This window comes from Cryptococcus neoformans (genome assembly GCF_000091045.1).
Source record: "Cryptococcus neoformans var. neoformans JEC21 chromosome 14 sequence".
Taxonomy (NCBI): domain Eukaryota; kingdom Fungi; phylum Basidiomycota; class Tremellomycetes; order Tremellales; family Cryptococcaceae; genus Cryptococcus; species Cryptococcus deneoformans.
In genome coordinates, this window is record NC_006683.1 from 345,390 (window position 1) to 366,680 (window position 21,291).

Genomic DNA, 21,291 nt, shown 5'->3' on the forward strand with positions numbered 1-21,291 from the left:
CGGTGCCTAGCTGTGTCCGGGAGGTTCAAGATTATTTTACAGTAGTGTCATCATTCTCAGTACTGACGTACCATGACATCCATACAATAGTTCGACTGACACAGTGTTCAAATGAACGTGTTTATGATGCTATCACTTGTTTATCGGCGTTGCCGACTGAAAGACCTTCATCGATCAAATTATGAAGAGGACGGCGCCGTTGCCGGATGCACATCTCTTCCTATATCAAACTCAACCACTTCAGCATGTTGGTGACAGATAAGGGGGGCTATTGTGAACGCCAAGATCTCTGCGTTTAACCAGTTGAATGAAAGCTCATTGCATTTACAGTCAGTAGCGTAAACGCTTCAGAGCACTGCGCGGGACGACTTATTCGTTCGAATTATCCACGATCTTCTCAAGCAAAGGCACAGCCACTGGGCCAGACGCTCATACAGATCTCCAGCCTGAAATTCTAACCCCTGTCCATGCGGCATTCTTTGACGAAATGAAGTACAATACTGATAGATGATACTGTAAAGCAGATTATAGTGATGGTATGATATCGCCTCTGACGATTTGTCGGGATTAATTACATTGTCACCGGTGTCAAACGGGAAATGGATGATGGAAAAAGGACTTGAGCCTTACCCTGACATTATGCGCTCAATACCGGTGGTAATAAAAGCCCATTGCGCATCAACTCGGCAGTTCTATTGAAATTGTCAGTCTGATTGGACATGATTCTCTCTGAAGAAACGGATGCTACTTTCAAGGCTTTCCTCCTTACAGGAAAGACATACGTAGAAGGGACATCCGCTTCTGTCGGCTCGACCCAAGTTGAACCTGCTGTTGAAGTCATGCTGATAAAGGCGATCTAGAACGTAATGTTATGTATGTTCCAGTGACATTTGAAGGGAGAAGCGGAGAAAGTGTGGTTTGAAGTTTGCTCAAACCCAACAATAACATCAATGGCGTCGTTACTGATGTTTGGCGTTGACCTCGGATGAAGTGACGAAGCGACCGATGAGATGTTGAGTCACGACTTTTACCGCCAAAAGTTGACCTTTGAGCATTGACTGAGGCCAATGAAGACTTAGGCAGACCGAAAGAGCTAAGTCCGATGTTGAATATGATAACGAGACCTTTGAGGTCCCTTGCTGAAAGATCTGAAGATGGGCTATTCACAGCGGCTACCTGAATAGTTCAGCACTTCTAGTTTGACCCTTACCAAAAAGTAATTTGCCCTGGTATGAATTACATGCAATGTCTGAATCCGTCCCTCCCTAAACTATCCAGTGTCACTCTATGCCTTCCCTGCTTCAGTTTCTATTCTCTCTTCTTTCACTGGTGCCTTTTTGGCCTGAGGCTTTACTCCCTGGTGGTTGGCTAACATTGCCTCAAACTTCTCAGCCACACCTTCGAATCCTCCAAAGAACCCCCCATCAAACTCCTTCAAAGCCTCAACAATCTCCGCCGCATCCTTCCCTCCCTGCTTTGGTCTAAAGCCCGCCGTTCTCCTAGCTTTCCCTGATTCTCTAGGCTTGCGCTTTTGCACCTCCACTCTAAACTGCAACGGTGCATCTTTCCGGCCAGAAGGTGAGTCGTCGATTGTAGAGTTGAAGATAGGTTCTTCGGAAAGGACGCGAGATACGTCGCTCAAACTAGGACCTCCGAGGAAATTTGACTCTGAGGAAAGTTGGGGAGAGGGTATTTCGAGTAAGAGAGGCTTGTCCAGCTTGGCTGGTCGGAGAGTCTCGATGAAGATTGTAGGGCCCGGTTGCAGAGAATCTTGCTGCTTGGGCATTTGAATGTTCAGCACAGAGGTGCCTAGTTTGGATTCTACGGCCTTGACAATGGAATAGGCGTGAATGAGTGAAGGGATATTATTGAAGGCGCGAATAGCAAAACAGGTGTGGCCGTTTGAAGGGTCAAGGTCTGGGTGGGGGAAGGTGATGTGGGTGCGCGATGTGATTGGGGTTATGAGAGTGGGAACAGCCCGACAAAGAACAGATGCTTGTGAGAAGAGGGTGCGTGGGTTCATAATGGGTGTTGTGGACTGCCCTTTTGGTGGTTTTGAGAAGTTTTGTAGACAGTTACGTTAAGCTGCTTTCGTTCCAACTTTTCCGAAGTGAGAGGGCAGCGGCGGGATCAAATGTCGGAAAGGTGGATCGGCGAAATCCGCCGGCCATCTTAGTCGCATCAGCCAGCACCTCGCGGTACTTTGTGCTCCGTTCCAGGAGCTCTCGACTGTCCCTCATATTTCGTTCTTTACATCTTCATTCCCACGTCGACTCCCCTGCCATCTGCTCTAGAATCTCCGATACGCCAGAATATGTCCGCATCGGCTTCCGGATCATCTTGGACAGAGCCCACAAAGGCTCAGGCTCCTCCTAAGTACGTCTTGTGATGGACTTCCGGCCCTTTATGCCCTAGCTGCCGCTACATTCCTATATTTTAGAGTGGCCAGTGATGAAATGCGAAGGCCAAGAGCTAACACCATCCATCTTTAGAGATGCGGACTTGAAACAAGCTTGGGCTTTCCTTTCTGTCGGTGTTGACCACATTATGACCAGGTGAGTCAGCTGCTGCTTTAACATCCGTCTCTCATCTGAAATGCCAAGTGCTAACCCAAAATAGGCTTAGCTTTGGAATGTCTTACTCTTACTACATCCTCCTATATACCGCCATCTACAACTACTGTACTCAGCCAGGCAAGACTGGTCTCCCTTCATTTTCACCCCAACGGGGCGGAGCTAGTCTTCAAGGCGCCGACCTCCACAGAAGCTTGCACAATTGGTTATCTGCTCACTGCAAGTCCATGCGAGAGGTTCGTGGATTGTTTATGTCATAAAGGTTTGGTATCAAAAGGCTGATAACAATTTATCTGCCCTTACGCAGGAGGCCGAGAAACTTCCTGACCAAGAACTTCTCAAGTATTATGCTCGTCAATGGGACAGGTACACCCGAGGCGCCTTGTACGTCAACAAGCTTTTCAACTATTTGAACAAGCACTGGGTCAAGCGAGAGAAGGACGAGGGTCGAAAGGACGTTTATCAAGTGTACACTGTGTGTAATTTTTCCTCGCTCTTCCGCCACTTTGCTGACAGGGCAATCTAATTGTTCAGCTTGCATTGGTATCTTGGAAGAATAACTTCTTCGATCATTTCACTGACAATAAGGGGACCAGCCGATTAACTCAAGCTTTGTTACGGCAGATCCAGCAGCAACGTAACGGCGAGGAAGTCGATTCTGGTCTTCTCAAGAAGGTCATCGACAGTTATGGCAAGTGTTTCTTGTCGCTATAAGAGATGGTTTGGCTGATGTGAAAATCTAGTCTCCCTTGGTCTTGACGAGGCCGATGCTCAACGACAAAATCTGGATACCTATAGGAAACATTTCCAGACTCAATTCCTCGAAGCCACCGACACCTACTACCGTGCTGAATCTTCTGCATTTGTTGGTTCCAACTCTGTTGCGGACTATATGAAGAAGGCAGAGGCGAGGTTACAGGAGGAGGCGGACAGGGTGAACTTGTATTTGCATGATAATACTAGGAACGATGTGAGTACTCTTGATGGGGCGCACTTTTCGGTGCTGACTTCTCTGTAGTTGAAGACAAGATGTGAAAAGGTACTCATTGAAGAGCACCAAGCCATTATGTGGGATGAGTTCCAAACTCTTCTTGATAGCGACCGGGTTGACGGTAAGTTATATATATATATATATATAACAAACTGGTACTGATGCAAATTTTAGACTTGGCAAGGATGTACGGACTTCTTTCTCGCGTGCTCAACGGGCTTGACCCTTTACGAGAAAAGTTTGGTCAACACGTCAGGCGTGCTGGTAGAGCAGCTGTGGAAAAGGTCCTTCCTGCCCCAGGAGCTGTCAATGAAGCTGGAAAGGCTGAGTCTCTCGTAAGTCCGCCTCAATTGTGAAATATAGACATCATTAACTGTTTGCCTAGGATCCTAAGGCGTACGTTGAGGCCCTTCTCGAAGTACACGGCAAGTATACCTCCATGGTTGAAGGGCCCTTCCGAGGCGAAATGGGTTTCAACCGTGCTCTCGATCAGGCCTGTGGCGACTTCTGCAACTCCAATGCTGCTTGTACTGTCTCTACAAAGTCTCCCGAGTTGTTGGCTAGCTACTGTGATTTATTGTTAAGAAAAAGCAATAAGGACTCTGATGCTGAATCTTTGGAAGCTTCTTTGAGCAAAGCTGTGAGTTTGCTTTGATTTTGTTGTTCGCCTTTGCTAATGGACATCGTCGTAGATGATCATTTTCAACTTCATCGACGACAAGGATGTCTTCCACAAGTTCTATCAGAAGAAGCTCGCTCAGCGACTTGTCGGTTCTCTTTCCGCGTCAGACGATGCAGAGAGCAGCATGATCACCAAGCTCAAGGAGTTATCTGGTTTCGAATACACCAACAAGTTGTCTAAAATGTTTACCGGTGAGTCTGTCTTTGTGTTGTATCGAGACTTTGTACTGATCAGGAACAGATGTCAATCTTAGTAAAGACTTGATGGAACGATTCAACGAAAGGGAGAGAGAGAAGGGCATAGCCTCCGATAGTGAGTTTTGGTACGAAAGGTAGGTCAGGCGCACTAACTCCATTCAACAGTCGATTTCCAACCCTTGGTCCTTGGTTCTAACAGTTGGCCTTTGCACCCTCAACAAACCGACTTTGCCATTCCTCGCGAAATCCAGGCCCTCTATGATCGGTTCAACGCCTTCCACGGCGAAGTTCATCAGTACGTTAGTCTCGATTTCTCTCGTCACACGGCATCCTGACATACTATGTAGAGGCCGAACTCTCAACTGGTTATGGCACATATCCAAGAACGAACTCCGCACCACCTACCTCAACCAAAAGTACATTTTGATGACCTCCGCCTACCAAATGGCTATCCTCACACAATTCAACGTTTCCGACACCCTTTCTTACAAGGATATTGAGGCCGGTACCAAGCTTTCCCCCACTGTGCTCAAGCCCCAGCTCGGCTTACTCGTCAAACTGAAGATTCTCTTGAACACTAATGAAGAATATTCTTTGAATACGGGCTTCAAGAGCAAGAAGATTAGGGTCAATTTGAACCAGACTATCAAGTCTGAGGCTAGGGCTGAGCAGAAGGAGGTTATCGCTGCTGTTGATGAGGACAGAAAGTTTGTTTACCAGGCGACTATTGTAAGGTTGATGAAGGGGCGAAAGGTATGTTTCTAGTCGAGGTCTACTTTTGTGAATACTGACAGTTTCCATTTAGACTATGCAACATCAAGCTCTTATTCAAGAAGTCACCGCTCAGATCTCCTCCAAGTTCACTCCTAAAATTCCAGAGATCAAGAAAGCGATTGAATACTTGATCGACAAGGAGTACCTGGAGCGAGCTCCCGATTCCAATAACACTTAGTACGCCCTGATGATCTCTTGTCCGAAGGATTAGCGCTTATATTCCCGATAGCAACTACTTGGCCTAAGTGTGTTCTCTGATTTGGTTCATAAAGAGCAGGTAAATGAGCGATAGGACGAGATTGTAGCATGGGAAATGTCATCTGGTGGATACCCGAGACGAAGCACAGGTGGATGCCGAATACAGGGCAAAAGGCTGAGGGTATGTAGAATTAATAGCCCATGGCACTAGTCTCATTATAGCATTTTTTCTACCTTGTAAACATGTCAGTATATCGTCTATTAAGCTGAATATGGAAAATGTAACTGTGGCTCTTTTGTAGACTTGTTGACATGGTTGGTAAGGTAGTTTGGTCTTTACATCGCGGACTTTCTTCTCTGAATTTTTTTCTTTTTCTTTTTCGAAAATGATGGAATCATATATCCCCCAGGGATCTCATTTTGACAATTGTATGATAACAATGCCATATTGATCACTTCTGTTGAAGTATTTTTCTCATACAGTGGATCACCCTTTGAAAAATAGCCGTGCCGGGCCATCCTGCTACGAAGGAAAGCGATATCTTCACGACAATGGGCTTATTATTACGCTGCTTCTTCGTGTACCAATATTTTATTGCCATTTTTATGTATCAGAAAAGTCCGCGGTGTACTAATTGTATCTCTTCGGAAAAATAGCATCTGATCGAAGGCGATGGGGGATGATAAGATACCGAAAAGTCATTCATGCAAGTGTTTTGTTACAACATTCTAATTTAACAAGATCGGAACCGCGAGTTAATGATGCTCGATGCCATTATAAATTATAATTTCTTAATCTTCCTGGGCCCAATGGTAGAGAAAAGTATCCGAAGGCCAACAATCAGTTGGGCAACTGAAACCTGACACCGCCGGTTTGAGGAGCCCATCGAAGGTGGTCTCGGTCTTCGTAGATGTGCTTGCTGAGCACTAGAACGCAATATGTCAGTATGAAAGCTTCTTCCCGGAGGAGGGGGGGAGGGGTAGTGATTGCAGTGCCGACTTACTGTATGTAGCGCCAGAGCACATGACAACGACGATACCGATAAGAGGGTAAGCATCGACTGGAACAGGGACGTCACGAAAGAAGGCCCGGATCTAAATAGCGTCTGTCAGTTTTAACTGTGAATGCTGAATACTTCCAAGGGTTTTGGCCCGGGCAAGGTATGAATGATGACTTACAGGACCAACTTGTGAGGGAGCGGCGGTGGTCATCTTTCTGGCCATCATGGTACGAGCCATGGGCATAGTGGAGGAAGTGGTTCTGAGGAGGGTTTGAGCGAACATCGTTTGTTTCAAGTGATGGGTGCTTGGTGGTGTGAAAAGGTTGGTGGTTTAGTAGTCGGTTGTGGTGGTGGGGTTGCTTGTAAGGCAAAGACGTAAAGCTTGTTGCTTGAGGACCTCACCACCTCGACAACGAGCGGTTTATATACCTGGATACATCCTCCTTCACCGCCGATATCTTCCCGACTGTTTGCTATTGTAATGGGCTTTTGTCGGAATGTGCAGGAGCAAGTCCAAATTCATGGATTCACGATTTATGGAGATGCTCGGAGAAGATCAACAGGAACGCATATTAGGAACGAGGCACTTCCGCCACGAAAATTACCGCTTTAGGTAAAACTTGACGGAATGATCCGGGTGACGGACTGGGTCATCTCTTCTCTCTCTTGTTCGTTGTTGCTGTTGTTCGTTTGACCACGCAGGTATACACAAATATCTGCTTCCTCCGATATGATTTTGAATCCTTATCTCGGAAAGTACAGGACAATTTCTTTCCCGGTTTATTATGGACCAAGTTACCCATCCGCTGATATCGGGTGATGTTCGATCGGCGACTTTTGGAACGACGACGACGAGACGTATACCACCGGCCCCGTTTCCGTCGTTCGTTCTAGGTGGTGGTGGGTATATTTTCGCGCGCAAGCTGATATCGAGTTTTCGAGACGAGACAACGCACGATTGGCGCGGATGGATTATTATCTCTCAGCGTCTGTCCCCGAATGACATGGCCACGGACCTGCAGCGGCTTCCGATGTCCGAGGGCACGACGACGATGGATGTATAAAGACCTTTTCTTACTGAGGGAGTTGAGGCCTTGCGTGATCCACAACGACTACTAGCAACGTTTTATCAACTTGTTTGCCTCATAAGCAACCACAACTACTCAAGTCAAATCTACAGCCACCCCAACTCGGTAGCTGCCACAACCATAATAATGTTTACCAATGCTCGCCTTTTTTTGGATGGTTATTAGCACATTTTATTCAGTACATTTTTTCAAATTCAGACAGTTGTATGAAGTGGTATTATCTGGTATATTTGGCATAATTAAAAGATTTTGGCATGATGATTATCATTTCCATCCCCTTGCTAAGAAAACTAATAAACTCGGAAATCTGGCCAAGATAGTCCAGTCCGCCTGTTCTTGACTTTGTGCTCAGAGGATCTTGAGATAGATAGTTTGGCAGACGATGCTTAGTTGTTTGTCTGGCCTTTTATTATTATTATTAGGGCATCTTCTACAGTAATCCCCGTTTCTGTCAGAACACGGTAGACTCTCCTTTGTACATATACAATGAAAAGGGGGACCGCAGGAAGAGTGGGGTGTCCCAAAGGATGACGGCGGTGAAATGCGATGATAGGGATAATAAAGAATGGTATAAAATATAACAAGGAAACAATCTTCCCTTGAGATCTCATCTAATCACCCTTGTCGCCGTCTTAACTTTCGAGCCAAAATCCACCACAAACCTATGCACCCCCAACACAAGGCATCGAGATCTATTTTGAAATAGAAACAAATACAAGAACACTCTACATTGTTATGAACACAGGAATCCACCCTCTTGTCATTCCGACTTGCCACCACTGTTACTCCTAGACATTTTCCCCCCATCAAACATCACACCGGCCCACCTTTTCTTTCAAAGAGGAGATGAGGATTGAAATGAAGATTCACAACAACCGAGCCGAAACGCGTTCTACATCCAACGCAGACGTCTTTGTCACCAGTAAGCTTCCATCCCCTTTTCCCACGGTATCTAAAATAGCACTTTGGACTCACAAACAAACCAGAATGGTTTTACATTGGATTCGGCATCGTGTGCGGGTTGATCCTGATTTTCTGCATGTACACCCTCTGGAGGGGATTGCAAAGGTCGTTCTGGCCTGATAAATTGAGATATTGCTGCTGCTTGGGCGGTCGTGGTCGGCCGGCGAACGGGGAGGGGGAGGAGGTTGAGACCAAAGAGAGAGGAGGGATGGCGAGCCCAGAGCGAGGTGGGGAGGGGGCGGCTGATGGGAATGGGAATTGGAGAAAGACGGTTTACCTGACAGATTTGAGGAACGCTTCGAACCCTTTGCAGGGGGGGAATGGTGCTCTAGCTGCCGGTGCATGTGATGTTAGGGAGGTTAGGTTGGAACGAGGCAGGCAGGGAGTCAGGATAAAAGGTAAGAGAAGTGGAGCGCCCTCGTCTCCTGGAACAGAGCGAAGGGCGGATGCAAGAGGGTGGTTGGGTAACCCGAGTTGGATAGAAACGGTTTCCTCGTATGGACGTCCTGCCTCGATGGGCTCCCCCGGTCAGCCTAGCGGTCGGCAGTCAGTACAACAACTACCACCATCGCCAGCCGTCCAAACCCGATCCCGACCTCGACTACCTCCACATCCACGGGTGGGGCCAGCAAATTCGGGGTGGGTAAGTAATCCTGGAGCGAATGGGAATTTTGAGAATATGCCATTCTACAGCCCGCGAGAACGGAGGGATGGGCAGTCATTGGACCCACCCTCTCCCGCTTCTACGCATACCCCACGGGGGCCGGGGTACGGGGTATACAGCAGCTCTTCTGCATCGTCAGCGTATTCGTGGAATAATGCCACCCAGTCACCCTATGCAAAGCCCCACACGCCTCCGACAGGTCCTTATTACTCCCCAGCAGGCAACTATCCATCCCCGCACTCGCCTCCTACTATACCCGCACCTGCTGCATCCGTGAAGAATACCCAGCCACCGCCAGCAAGCAGAGGCCACGTCCCCATGTCCGTGCCGGGTACGCCAGTGAATCACAGCCCAAGGGTCCAGTTCTCGCCTTTGCCTACGCCGTCGCGGGGCAGTTCTGCGTCTAGCTCGTCAGCTGGGTCAGCTCAAGGAGTGCAGAATGGATCGCCTCGAAGTGGGCGGGCTGTTTAGGGTGGATGGTGTTGGTGGGGGCTGTGGGCGGCGTCGGCCGCCAAGAAAGCGGGTGGTGAGCCAGACGATCATCTAGGGGGAGTCTGTGGGCATGGACATTCTGAATGTACAGATGTATGAGTATGTAGGAGTGATGTATGGTGATACGTAATATCCGCGAGGCTCCGGTCGGACGCGGCGTGATTTGTGAGTTGTTCGTTTCCTCTGTCGGCAGTGAAATGATCGCCAGGATCGGGTGATGGGTGTGCATCGCCATGCCAAGGCACAAAGGACCCGCTCTGCATGCTGTGCCACTGAAAGGAGCATTGCCATCACCATCACCGTCACCATCACTCCCGCGGCGCCATACTCACGCTACTCACCCGCTGCCCCCAGCCATACTGACCTCCACAGATCTGTCCCGTCTTCTTCGAGCACCCGCAAGCCCCCGCCCGCGATGCAGTACTACAGCAACCCGCAGATGAACTCCGCCATGCAAGGAGGCATGGGCATGGGCATGGGCGCGAATCAAGGTATGCTGGGCCAGAACCCGATGCTGGGCATGAATGGTATGGGCATGCAGGGGATGGGCAGTTATGGGCAGGCCTGGAGGAACCTGGTACGTTGGCCGGTGGGCCGTGCAGCGTGCGCCGGTGCTGACGGGTCGGGCAGGGCTATGACTATACCCCGCCGAGTCTTGCGTACAAGCCCGACGCCGCCTGGGGAGCCTGGGACCTTGTATGTCAGCCGTTTCCTCTTTAGACCCGGGTGGCAGCTCATACACCCGCCCAGGCCAACGCCCAGTACAACGGTGGCCGCCTCGAACGAGGGTTCTTCGATAACATTGTGCGTCTCTGCCGTGAATATGAATCTCTCAAGTCCAAGTACCGTAACTCACAAGACAAACGTCCATTCTCCGACACGCCCGCCGAACGAAACTTGGTCTCCTCAAAAACGATCCAACAGATCTCAACCCTGACCAACTTTTTCGCAAACCGCCACCTATCTGAAGACTCCGCAAGGGATGCACATAGGAGAGTGTATTACCAGGGCGAAGGCGCGGATGCGGGGAATAAGACGCTGGGAGGAGCGGCGGCTTATCAGGCCTACTTGTGCGTGCCACGTCCACCAAGCGAGCCGACAAGGCAACAAGACAAAGGCAGGTGAGATGATGGGCTAACACCCGGGTAGGATCTGGGACCGTGACCATTACTCGGCCTATCATGCCATGCCTAGTCAAGAGAACAGAGAAAGGCTTGTAGGACTTGCCGTTGCAGAGCGTACGTCCCCTTATTTCTTCCCATTATGACACGGTTATTTTGCTTAACATACTTTGCAACCCAGTGTTCAGCTTATGGGATCGCGTCCAGCCACGAAGTACGCGAGCGACTACTGAAGAAGCCGCGCAGTACGCTGCTGCTACTGCCAAGTATCTCTTTGACCGCGTACGTATATTCCCTTGTCCCAAACCGTATCGTCTGACAGCGGTTGCCTGTGCGCAATAGCATTACGACCTCCCACACAATCCGCATCCATACCATCGAGCTGGCTCCCGATTTTCGAATTATCGTGGGGACGATAGTGATTCGGAGGATGAACACCATCTTCGTCGACGAAGCATGTACGGCCGTAAGTTTTTTCCCCTGACGTTTGAATTCCTTGGGGCAAATGACTGGGCTGACGAGTGATAAAATATGCGGGGTGGGAAATGGAATAGAACCGTATAACGGAATGCAAGCAGCTCCCAATATGGGTGCGGGAGGTATCATGAACGGGATGATGCCAGGTGGTATGCCAGGTGGTATGCCAGGCCAAGGTATGGGCATGGGCATGGGGATGCAGCCAGGGATGCAGCCAGGGATGATGGGTGGGATGCAGCCAGGGATGATGGGTGGGATGCAGCCAGGGATGATGGGTGGGATGCAAGGTATGGGTATGGGCCAGATGGGCATGGGCCAGATGGGTATGCCTGGTATGCAGGGTATGGGCCAGATGGGGGGGATGGGGGGGATGGGGATGCAGCCCGGGATGATGGGCCAGATGGGGATCGGCGGGATGAATGGGATGGCCCAGATGGGAGGGATGGGGATGCAACCTGGAATGATGGGTTTACAGCAGGGTGTACCACCTCATGGATCTATAGGCGAGAGTCAAGCTGCGCCCGTAAGTCACCACCACTTGCATTTTCCTATCCTACAAGACCCCACGACACAAAAAAGCGCGTATGCCGGTCTATTCATATACTGATACATAAAACTCAAACACTGATAGGGAATGCATCCATACCACTACGGCGCGCAATCAGGTGTCGCATGGGGTAATCAACCGATTGACCAAGTGGGGAACCCCACATTTCTGGGGGGACCACAGAGGAGTTGGTATGGCTACGGGCAGCCAAGGTATTTTTGAATGAGAACGGGGAATGGGAGCAGGAACTCGTAGAGAGCGAGATCAGAGAGGATGAAATAAGGGAGGTTAGAAAAGTGAAATGTGTTAGATGGAAAGCGGAAGATGAGCTAGTCTCAGAGATGGAGTGATTGTATCATATAAAGCTCTCATGTGTATTACCGATAGATATCAATTGAAGAAGATGACTTTTGCGGGATTCTGCTACGCGTGACATGGTATTTCTTACATATGCCAAAGCAAGACGCAATCTTAATAAGTCGTCTTGTAGAACCCATAAGGCCAACTTCGACCGTATGGGTTGATCTTCCCCACTAAATAAACAAGATAATCACCTAATCAGCTTCTTATCTTCTCCTCTATGTCGACAACAACCCCCCATCATTACATTTAACAAACACTTACCGAACCCTCCCAATTCCGGCCTGAGGGGCATAGGCCCATACCTAGGCCATCCATACGGGAACATTTTTCCTTGCCCGCCACCTTCCAACGTCACCCCATATACCCCTGTCCCTCTTCCCTCCTGGACAGCTTTTACCGCTGGCGGGACGTCCCATTCCGGCATCTGAGGGGTTTCCCAGGGGACGTGACCCCAATAACCGACAGACGGACCGCCCGATTGGACAGATAGGTGCGGACCGTTGAAATTGCCGTTGGGGATGAATGAGGCGCCTGGGTAAGTGGAGAGGAGGGGGTGGAGGGCGAATGCCATGGTTTAGGCGGGGGCGGGGGGGCCGGGGGGATTGGTCGAAGAGCGTGGGTGCGTGGGTGAATGTGTGACTTGGTTTTGGCAAAGGGTTTTGGATTGGGGCGTATTGTAGATTGAATATAGGGTGGGAGATTTTGAAGGGTGTGTGGGGAAGGAAGCCTAATAAATGGTCAGGAAGATGGGTATGGACAAAGGAGTAGGATCTGTGTAGTGAAAAGGTGGTTCCTTCCTTTGCGGTGCCACTGGTATTGTTAAGAGGAGAGGAATTATTTGCTGGTAGATGTGTGTTGAGCACTGTTGCTAAAGAGATGGTCATGAGCAGGATACTCCTATTATGGCATGACAGAGGCTTACAGAATACAAGATGAGAGGGGATCCAAGCAGAAACGATGAGCAAAAAGTTGAAGAGTCGTCATTTAAAATACAGATAGCCTATGCTAAAGCCATGCAATGCATCCCATGATACCAGAGATAAAATATCCAAAAATCCATGACCGATCCTGATGCAATAACACAATAACCAAGAGACCGTTTATCCCGGGAACTATCAACAAACCGTCAGGATCAGGCTCGGACCCGTCATGAAACAAAATACTCACTGCCACAACGTAGTCCTTCTGTACATCCTGAACATTTCCATCATCATCAACGAAAAGTAATCTGTACATCCCTCTCTTGGCCCCCGCGTCCGCCTTGCTGTTAGCCCCTTGACCTCTTATACCGAGGCCGTGGCCTGTACCAGGTATGGGAGCGGCGACGACCGTTGCGCGATAGAATGATGTTGTGTCCGGGTAGAGGGCAAGGACGATGGATTCCCGGGGGAAATCTTCGAGGTTGTTTGGGTGAGAAGAAAGGTGAGTCGCAGAATCTGGATCAGGGAGAGGGATGATTGACCTGAGCGTGGTGTTGTATGTGCTATATGTACGTGTTAGATAATTGTCTTACAACCTGATTTGCTAGAGTATGTAGACCTACTTCCCGTCGTCGACGTCTTGCACTTCATATCTCATCTTGTCTTGCAAGATACATCTCTTGACAGTGGCCAGAATCCAGTCATCGCCACTTGACCCACCATTAACACTCGTATCGCCATCCCCTTTCGCTTTAACTGCAGGAAGCTTGAAGGCTACCTTTCGTCCAGGCTGCAAGGGAAGCTGATCGGCGTAAAGCTCACGGCGGTGTTTACCTGTGGCTTCACGTGACATTGGTGTACTCGGACGAGTCGATGCAGAGTTGGACGGATGGACGGCGTTCAGATCTAATGTCGGAGGAGCAGGTGAAAGAGAGAATGATCCCTTGCGTTTTCGCTTGACACCACCACCAGAACCAGGCGAGGGTAAAGCACTAGTAGGCAACACGAGAGATGGTGTAGCGCGTGGGTCGGGTGTTGATCTTTCGCCGCGACGGAGAGCCATCAACATGTCAAGCTTTTCGAGGGCATCACCTAGAGTCTTTTTTTCCTCTTCTGTCTTGTTTGATGGTATGGTGGGGAGTACGCGAATGGTATCTACGAGAGAGTGCCAGAGCTGCGTCATGGCTGGTTGTACGAGTCGCATGTTCGGTTCGGGAAATGTGGTTGGGTAATGTTGAGTGAAGAGGCGGGCGGTGACAAAATGAAATCTAATCAGCCCAAATCCACAGAACGCACGGATCATACCAGATCGCGCATCACCCGACAGCCGGTAATAGTCACCACCAGCGCACGCAGAGAAGACTTACCTTCATGGCTATCGCCTGTAGAAAGTTTTACTGTACTACCTCTGGATCTGGACATGTTTCCGAGTATGCTCCAGTAAAGTAAACAAAGGGCCGTCTAGATACTTTATGCTCGTAGTAAAAGCGTTGGAGAAGTTGGAAGACTAGGAGTGAGCCTGGGATACCCCGCGACCAAGAACGATCGCCAAGGGACTTTCAAGGGCTCGGAAAGGGTGGCGTCTGGAAGGGACAATAAAAATAAACCTCTGACGACTGTTTTCGGGGAGAGATGTTAGGGATGTACACGAATACGGTGGTATCGAAGAATATGGATTCTCTGTTTTGAATGCGACGTCAATGATCGGAAGAGTAATGTTGTGGACACGAGGGCAAGGCACTAAGTTACTGGGGGAATGGTGTCCGGACACGGCTTCTTACACTTCCTTTTCCCCGTCACCATCTGTCCCTCGCTCTACAGCTCATCTTTCTCCACATCTCCTCAACAGCGACTATGGTACAACCATTCGTTTCAGCTCCCAAGAAGGATGCGACCAAACAGGCATCGCCGACATTGGCTCTTGACATCTTTCTCGATAACCAGCACCAGTCGTATTTTGAGGAGCTCTACAGGTCAGAGGCCGTTTGTCTATGTATACTAAGGTGACAAGGATTTTATCTGGTCATTAGAAGATTTATTAACAGGGTTTAGATTACTACCGCCAGTATGCCGTCAAATTATTCTCCATGCCTTGTGGTCCCATCATCCATTACGGACGGTCGATGTCAAGCTGCTTCTCCAGATGGATGTCCATGCTCCTTTAGAAGAGTGAGTTGTTTCTCAAAATGTCCAATACATAACGCTAATATCGCATTATTCAGATGCGACGAGGTCATGCGACCAGCTATAGACAGGAAGGTCCTCCATCCAATGCATTATAAGAAACAGAGAATGCAGTGGTCCTTGAATGATTCTTTCAAGAAGGGCCTGAGAAATGCCTTGACAGGATTGTGAGTCTCGTCGCAATAGTTATATCAAACCAAGGCTAACTCAGCTTCAGAGGAACATCAAATTCGTTCGGTGTACCCTTTGAAAGACATCAGGCAACTGACCTTGATCTTCCCTCCGAGGACGAGCTCGTGGCGTATGGCGAGGATACGTTTGAGTCTATTCTCAAATACATGGTGTCTTCCGGTCTCGGTACAGAATTCTCTGGATCCAGACCACAGCCTGAGGTCCTCCAGCTCTTACATACCAGCGGCCTCATGACGGATTCGTGAGTGCTTTCCGAGAAGAGTGCGTACAGAGCTGACCATGTTTGACAGTGTCGATATGAACGGAAGAAATCCCAATATAAATCGGCTCACAATCACTTCCAAAGGCTTTCAATTTTTGCTCGAGAAGAGACAGACTCAGTTGTGGGAGATACTCATGTACTACTTGAGTGCCAAAGAAGTACGTCCCTATCAAAATGACAATGTACTGATAATAAGGCAAACTCTGAACGGTCATCCGAGGTCTTGTCAATGTTCTTCTCCCTCGGATGTATGCAACTAGGACAAGACTATTCCGCGTCCAACTCCTTCCCTGGCGCTCAAGAAGCTCTCGACGACCTCGCCCAATACGGTTTCATTTACAAATCATCGCCTGACAGCGATCAATTTTGGCCCACCCACCTTGCCACCTCTTTGTGTTCCGGCGACGCTTCTGCCATCCAGTCTCAGAGTGCAGACGACAAGCGTTTCCTAATATTGGAAACCAATTACAAAATTTACGCATATACTTGTAAGTTGGCGATATACCTATTATTGCGCGCGATTTTAGCGATTGTATCTGACCATGGAGCAGCAAACGAGCTCGAGATCGCCATCCTTAATCTCTTTGTCGACATTCGCATTCGGTACCCCAACCTCGTTGTAGGAAAACTCGATCGTCAGCACGTTAAAGCCGCCATGGAAAAGGGTATCTCAGCCCGGCAGATCATCGCCTATTTGTCCAGTCATGCCCATCCACAAATGTACAACTCTCCCCCACCATTATTACATCCCACCATTGTCGATCAACTTTATTTATGGGATCGAGAGAGGAATAGATTACAGACGGAAGAGAGTGAGTCGGCCATCATTCAGGTGCTTTTCAAGACACTAACTAATTGACCGCGACTTAGCTGTTATGTACGAATTCTTCAGCAAAGAACTCTTTGACGATACTGTCAATGAAGCCAAAGCGAATGCGGCTCTACAGCATGCCGCTATATCTCAAAAACTATTATTCATCGAGCCACATACGAAGCCTGCGATCACAGAATTCGTCAAACAAAGACAGAACGTCCTTAGAGGGGGCTATTAGACGGCTCTCGATCTCACGGTTAATAAAGCACAGCTGCAGGTCGCAACTCACTGTATCATATCGCATATGCATCACTGTTGTAATAGTGCTAATTTATGATTGCTTCTAGTGAGCTATCCGTGCTGCCTGATACATGAGAGGACTGAAAATAGCGCTTATAGCTACCAGTGTGACTTTTGAGACATGTTAAAGGACGTTTATACGCGCGACCCACCCACCACGCATCGCTCGTACCATCCCCAACCAGTTTACATATCCGCTTCCTATCCCCAACGGTATATATCTCACCTATAATGGCTTTCCTCCATTGAGTGCATATATCAGGGAGCCGCTGATATATTTTTTTTCGTCGACTTTCATCCTTATCCAGTCTCTCTCAAAAACTGCTTTCCGATTCAAATCCCCCTTTGGTCAACTTGTACGCGCTTTATTGAAGTATCTCAGACCAGTTACCGTTTACTCATTAGATGTTGCATTTATCTAGCAGTTCGTTATATCGGAGTCCTGACAGGAAGAACGTCATCCTCAATACTGCTCATACGACCGGCATGCTTTGCTCCGTTATCGCAGTACTTACGACTGCGCTCTGGAGAAACTTGCCTTTCAGCCCAACATCATGCCTCAACGTTTCAGCAGTCACGATGGCGTTGTCATCAAGATACATCGAAAGGCAGTATCGTTTGGCTAGCAAGCTGTTTTGGGTCTCCACACTTGCCGAGTAAGCCGTGTTCCAATTTTTTCCGCCCTTCGTTTCAGTCTCTGTCCTGATCGGAGATTCTGCGAATGATCAATAGAGCCGATATCGCCTTTGTCCACGCCGAGATCCTTTCCCATTTCGCCATCTTCACCGCTATTCTTCTCTCCATTCTCGAATTCTCTCCCCTCACCAAGGACCAATCTCCTTTTCTTTCATGGCTCCGCCTCTTCATCCTATGGCTGCCCCTGTTTCAAGGTTCAATATCATGTAAGGACGAGCTACTCTTTCCACAATCTTGGACATCGATGATACCGCAACGGGGAGATGAAGTGGATGTAAAGAGGCTGCAGAGAGAGGCAAGTTGTAATAAGCCCGAAGGGTTTTGGATGAAAGCGTACGAATACGTGAAGAAGTGTGATAAGGCAGCACAAGCGTCCGGGGAGGGATCGTCGATCAAGATTTGGGAGGAAAGATTCGCAAAGGCGTGGGTCAAGGAACGTAAAGGTTCGAGGTTGGAGTGTGGTTCTGCCCTCAGATGAGAATTGTTTTGTCCACACTAGTTACTTGTAGCTGTTGTAGTACGTTTTATGCATTGTATAAGATATCGCTCGGATATGTACCAGCTGTCATCTTATAGAAGAAGACCAGTAGCTCACCACACACTGCAGTTTTCTCTTTCAATTATTGGGAAGGTTAAAAGGGCCACCATTAATACTATAAAGGAAGTTGATGCTCATTACTTGTAACAGGGAGACGATACACGTGAAGGTTGCACCAATGCGAGTGACGAGCCAGCGAATGAGATCCTCGTTCATTCCAGCATTCTGTTCCTCTTTTTGGCATTCAACGTTGCGATGGGACGTGAGTTACATATCAATAGTCGTTAACAGTGGTCAGACTAGAAGAAATGACACTAGGGTAAATGTAAGGCTGGAAAGTCACACCATCCCCGAGAGTTGAACAACGTCGGTGGATCGTGTTCTCTACTATAAATAAAACTCGGGGCTGAAAAGATCCATTATTTGCACCTTTTGTCTTTCTTCTTACTACAACCATAGCCCAACGTTCTGCTCATTGTCCGTAAGAATGCGCTGCTCCTCTACCGTTAAGCTCCTTCCAGTACTCGCACTTTTTGCCCAGGCTGCACCTGCCGTCTACCGTGATCCAGGCGACAGTTTGCTTCCCGCAAACATTGCTCTCCCAGGTTGGTTCAGTCTCCCCTCGGCGGAGAAGTGATAATTGATGTCTCAACTTTCTTCCGATATCCCAGATCTCCCTTTCCCTTCCAAGGTCAGCACTGCTGCGAACCCCCTCAACGATGGAAGTGAGTAGCATTACGAGTACCATTCACTTGCGTTCATCAACTGAAATCATCCTTGTCTACTGTCCGCCTAGTCAACGAGGCTCGGGACTTTGGGGAGATTCTCTCTGGTGCTGAATCCATCTGGGACGAAGCAACATCCGCTGCCGCCTCCATCCTTCATGAAACTACTAAGATCGCATCTCTCTTGGATAAAGCTACTGCCGCCATTGGCAGTGTGGCCGCGATCGTCACCAGCGAGGCGGCAAAGGTGGTCGACGACTTGACAGACCGGGCGGTTGTCGTCACCGAATCCGACAAGGAGTAGATGGAGACACAGAGCAGTGAGTGAATGACAATCACACGAGTTCGGGGATGGTGTTGAAGTTTATCGCGCACGCGCGCGCAAAGATACTTATGAGACTCCTATATATTCTTCTGAAGAGAAGGTTGGTGATGACATTAATCAATCTTGTCTGCAGTTTACTCACTTGCTGATACAGGCAGTAGTCTTAATCCCTTATACAGACCGCTATTGTTTCAAGAACTTGATTCTGTGGATTAATGTCTAGCGTATATAGCAGGCCTATAACACATGAATAGACTCATGATATGCATACCCTTTGAGGATATTTGAAGGTCTTGGCTTGCTCCATATAGCAGCTACGTATAGCTTGCTGGCCTCCTCCGTCGTTCGCAGTAAGTTCGTTCGAGCCAGTCGGCAGTTGCGCGTGGTTACTGATGGAGAGACGGATTCAAAATTCAAGCAGCGTTTTGGGGTTGCGTCTTTTTGATTTGATCGATGATTGGAAAAGCTTCTTTGTGTTATTGTCTTTCCGCTCCACAGCCACAAAGCACCTAAAAATTACTATACCGGACCTTTTTATGTTCCTCTCCTCAACTCCTCTCCTTCAGTTCCTTTTCTCCTTTCTTCGCCATAGGACCTAATAATCTACTCATGAGTGATAAATATAATGCACTATTTCTCATTTCTGACCCTCATCTACGTCATGGATCATGAAGTTGGTTATTATTCTGATCTGCTATACGTAAGTACGCGATTCTGCAGGACGGTCCGACCTCCGACCACGCAGTAGTCGACAAATACGTAATCTGTGTTCTATCCGACGTTGTATGCTGTATAATAATTGTATCACTCCTACGTTTTGCTGAATCACCTTGACGACGGCGGGAAGGGAGAGAGTCATAAGAGCCTCTAGAACTACGATCCGGAAGACCAATAAGCTTATAATAATCGCTGAAGAGGTTGTAACCTTTTTATTTCATATACGTAGCGTCCCATATTCTTCTTCGGATCGCCGGCGGAGTGACGCAGCACCAATTACTACTACGTCATGCGGTTAGAGAGTGAACGCCATCCAAGGAAGGGTTAATAAGGTCTTCTTACTCTGACGATGAGTCTTTGGCTGCTGAAAATCTTTCTGCGTACGAGTGGTTATTGGTAGCCTGTTCCAGAAACTGGCATCACAAGACCTTTTTATCAGTATGCATATGAAAAAGATTTTCTTCGTTTCCCAACTGCATTCCTTTTTTTGCTTCTTTCGCAGACTCATATTGCACTACTCCTTTTTAAAAAAAAGCCACATTCATTCCCGTCGGTCAAAATGAAGGTCGTCGCTCTTTTCGCTGTCCTCCCCGCCCTTGCGGTTCTCGCTGAGCCTGCTGCTTTCCCCGATCCTACTCCCGCCGCTCCTGCCCTACAATTTGGCAAACCTGCTGTCGAGCGAGCCGCCAACATTGAAGCCCGGCAAGGTAGGTTTCGCCGGCCCTGTTACTTTCTGGGTGCACTCTGACAGTCTTCTTCTAGTAATCTCTTCCCTCACTTCCGTTGCTGGCTCAGCTATTGGCTCTGTTGTGAACACTGCCACTGGTGGTGCAGGATCTGTCGCTTCAGACGCTACAAGCGCCGGAGGTGCCGCCACTTCCGACGCTGGCTCTGTTGCCTCGGACGCTACTTCTGGCGCTGGCTCTGTTGCCTCGGACGCTACTTCTGGAGCCAGCTCAGTTGCTTCCGACGCCACCTCTGGCGCAAGCTCCGTCGCTTCTGGCGCTTCTTCTGGCGCCAGTTCTGCTGCTTCTGGAGCCAGCAGTGCCGCTTCTGCTACTAGCGGTGGCGGAAGCAGCTCTCAAGGTGTCGTTGGGTCTCTTACCAGCGTCGCTCAGAGTGCTACTAGTGCCGCAGGTTCTGTTGCGTGAGTTATTTCATCGATCAATATATCGTAGAAAACCGGTTGTTGACACCAAACTGCGATTAGTGGTAACTCTGCGGCCATTCCTGCTGCCATTGTCGGACAGGCCGGTCTTTGGACTGCCGTAATGGGTGGTGTCGGTCTTGTCGTTGGCGCTGCCACAATCTGGGCATAAGGCAATATTGTTGGCTTGGTTTTTGTTTGTTCTATCCAGGAGCGGAAGTGCCAGAAGTATATATAAGCAAATTGTTAGAGAATAATGCAGGTTGTAATTGGTGATATGAGCATATTGGTAGTAGTTCTGGACTGGATTTACGCGGCGAATGATAAGATAACCTGTCCC

General features: G+C 48.6%; 11 protein-coding genes and 1 pseudogene across 11 annotated transcripts; 7 read left to right on the forward strand and 5 right to left on the reverse strand.

The window, feature by feature from the left end:
- Positions 1-1,264: 1,264 nt before the first annotated feature.
- On the reverse strand, positions 1,265-2,065 carry CNN01130 (hypothetical protein). Its single transcript, XM_568742.2, has one exon. The coding sequence runs from the start codon at positions 2,021-2,023 to the stop codon at positions 1,286-1,288; it is 738 nt and encodes a 245-aa protein (XP_568742.1). The 5' UTR covers positions 2,024-2,065; the 3' UTR covers positions 1,265-1,285.
- Positions 2,066-2,259: 194 nt separating this feature from the next.
- On the forward strand, positions 2,260-5,928 carry CNN01140 (ubiquitin-protein ligase, putative). The gene is made up of 15 exons (XM_568555.2): positions 2,260-2,376; positions 2,493-2,555; positions 2,620-2,809; positions 2,881-3,048; positions 3,108-3,264; positions 3,317-3,543; positions 3,592-3,685; positions 3,739-3,899; positions 3,950-4,204; positions 4,257-4,437; positions 4,487-4,558; positions 4,609-4,738; positions 4,791-5,196; positions 5,249-5,394; positions 5,447-5,928. The coding sequence occupies exons 1-15, from the start codon at positions 2,315-2,317 to the stop codon at positions 5,460-5,462; spliced, it is 2,328 nt and encodes a 775-aa protein (XP_568555.1). The 5' UTR covers positions 2,260-2,314; the 3' UTR covers positions 5,463-5,928.
- A 171-nt stretch (positions 5,929-6,099) lies between these two features.
- On the reverse strand, positions 6,100-6,825 carry CNN01150 (expressed protein). The gene is made up of 3 exons (XM_568557.2): positions 6,595-6,825; positions 6,420-6,510; positions 6,100-6,342 (listed from the first exon to the last, which is right to left on the reverse strand). The coding sequence occupies exons 1-3, from the start codon at positions 6,697-6,699 to the stop codon at positions 6,257-6,259; spliced, it is 282 nt and encodes a 93-aa protein (XP_568557.1). The 5' UTR covers positions 6,700-6,825; the 3' UTR covers positions 6,100-6,256.
- A 912-nt stretch (positions 6,826-7,737) lies between these two features.
- On the reverse strand, positions 7,738-11,671 carry CNN01160 (annotated as a pseudogene).
- CNN01165 (hypothetical protein) lies at positions 8,139-9,760 on the forward strand. The gene is made up of 3 exons (XM_024658888.1): positions 8,139-8,426; positions 8,491-8,865; positions 8,950-9,760. The coding sequence occupies exons 1-3, from the start codon at positions 8,351-8,353 to the stop codon at positions 9,600-9,602; spliced, it is 1,104 nt and encodes a 367-aa protein (XP_024514702.1). The 5' UTR covers positions 8,139-8,350; the 3' UTR covers positions 9,603-9,760.
- On the forward strand, positions 9,882-12,167 carry CNN01170 (hypothetical protein). The gene is made up of 9 exons (XM_024658388.1): positions 9,882-10,200; positions 10,254-10,319; positions 10,374-10,427; positions 10,548-10,693; positions 10,773-10,861; positions 10,926-11,026; positions 11,087-11,210; positions 11,299-11,744; positions 11,853-12,167. The coding sequence occupies exons 1-9, from the start codon at positions 10,039-10,041 to the stop codon at positions 11,988-11,990; spliced, it is 1,326 nt and encodes a 441-aa protein (XP_024514049.1). The 5' UTR covers positions 9,882-10,038; the 3' UTR covers positions 11,991-12,167.
- CNN01175 (hypothetical protein) lies at positions 11,754-13,134 on the reverse strand. The gene is made up of 3 exons (XM_024658889.1): positions 13,054-13,134; positions 12,393-12,999; positions 11,754-12,301 (listed from the first exon to the last, which is right to left on the reverse strand). Exons 2-3 carry the CDS (start codon positions 12,700-12,702, stop codon positions 12,240-12,242), a joined length of 372 nt encoding a protein of 123 aa, XP_024514703.1. The 5' UTR covers positions 12,703-12,999; positions 13,054-13,134; the 3' UTR covers positions 11,754-12,239.
- Position 13,135: 1 nt separating this feature from the next.
- CNN01180 (expressed protein) lies at positions 13,136-14,737 on the reverse strand. The gene is made up of 4 exons (XM_568561.2): positions 14,419-14,737; positions 13,675-14,236; positions 13,299-13,614; positions 13,136-13,243 (listed from the first exon to the last, which is right to left on the reverse strand). Exons 1-4 carry the CDS (start codon positions 14,471-14,473, stop codon positions 13,232-13,234), a joined length of 945 nt encoding a protein of 314 aa, XP_568561.1. The 5' UTR covers positions 14,474-14,737; the 3' UTR covers positions 13,136-13,231.
- Positions 14,738-14,884: 147 nt separating this feature from the next.
- On the forward strand, positions 14,885-16,809 carry CNN01190 (hypothetical protein). Its single transcript, XM_568563.2, has 8 exons — positions 14,885-15,024; positions 15,104-15,220; positions 15,274-15,402; positions 15,453-15,668; positions 15,718-15,847; positions 15,886-16,177; positions 16,241-16,501; positions 16,560-16,809. Exons 1-8 carry the CDS (start codon positions 14,906-14,908, stop codon positions 16,739-16,741), a joined length of 1,446 nt encoding a protein of 481 aa, XP_568563.1. The 5' UTR covers positions 14,885-14,905; the 3' UTR covers positions 16,742-16,809.
- A 1-nt stretch (position 16,810) lies between these two features.
- On the forward strand, positions 16,811-18,039 carry CNN01195 (hypothetical protein). The gene is made up of 4 exons (XM_024658890.1): positions 16,811-16,849; positions 16,903-17,159; positions 17,226-17,459; positions 17,536-18,039. Exons 3-4 carry the CDS (start codon positions 17,290-17,292, stop codon positions 17,975-17,977), a joined length of 612 nt encoding a protein of 203 aa, XP_024514704.1. The 5' UTR covers positions 16,811-16,849; positions 16,903-17,159; positions 17,226-17,289; the 3' UTR covers positions 17,978-18,039.
- A 438-nt stretch (positions 18,040-18,477) lies between these two features.
- CNN01200 (hypothetical protein) lies at positions 18,478-19,393 on the forward strand. Its single transcript, XM_024658389.1, has 5 exons — positions 18,478-18,642; positions 18,709-18,762; positions 18,834-19,082; positions 19,150-19,187; positions 19,242-19,393. Exons 1-3 carry the CDS (start codon positions 18,525-18,527, stop codon positions 19,064-19,066), a joined length of 405 nt encoding a protein of 134 aa, XP_024514052.1. The 5' UTR covers positions 18,478-18,524; the 3' UTR covers positions 19,067-19,082; positions 19,150-19,187; positions 19,242-19,393.
- Positions 19,394-19,927: 534 nt separating this feature from the next.
- Positions 19,928-21,222, forward strand: CNN01210 (hypothetical protein). The gene is made up of 3 exons (XM_568567.2): positions 19,928-20,511; positions 20,567-20,951; positions 21,015-21,222. Exons 1-3 carry the CDS (start codon positions 20,364-20,366, stop codon positions 21,121-21,123), a joined length of 642 nt encoding a protein of 213 aa, XP_568567.1. The 5' UTR covers positions 19,928-20,363; the 3' UTR covers positions 21,124-21,222.
- The last annotated feature ends 69 nt before the right edge of the window (positions 21,223-21,291 follow it).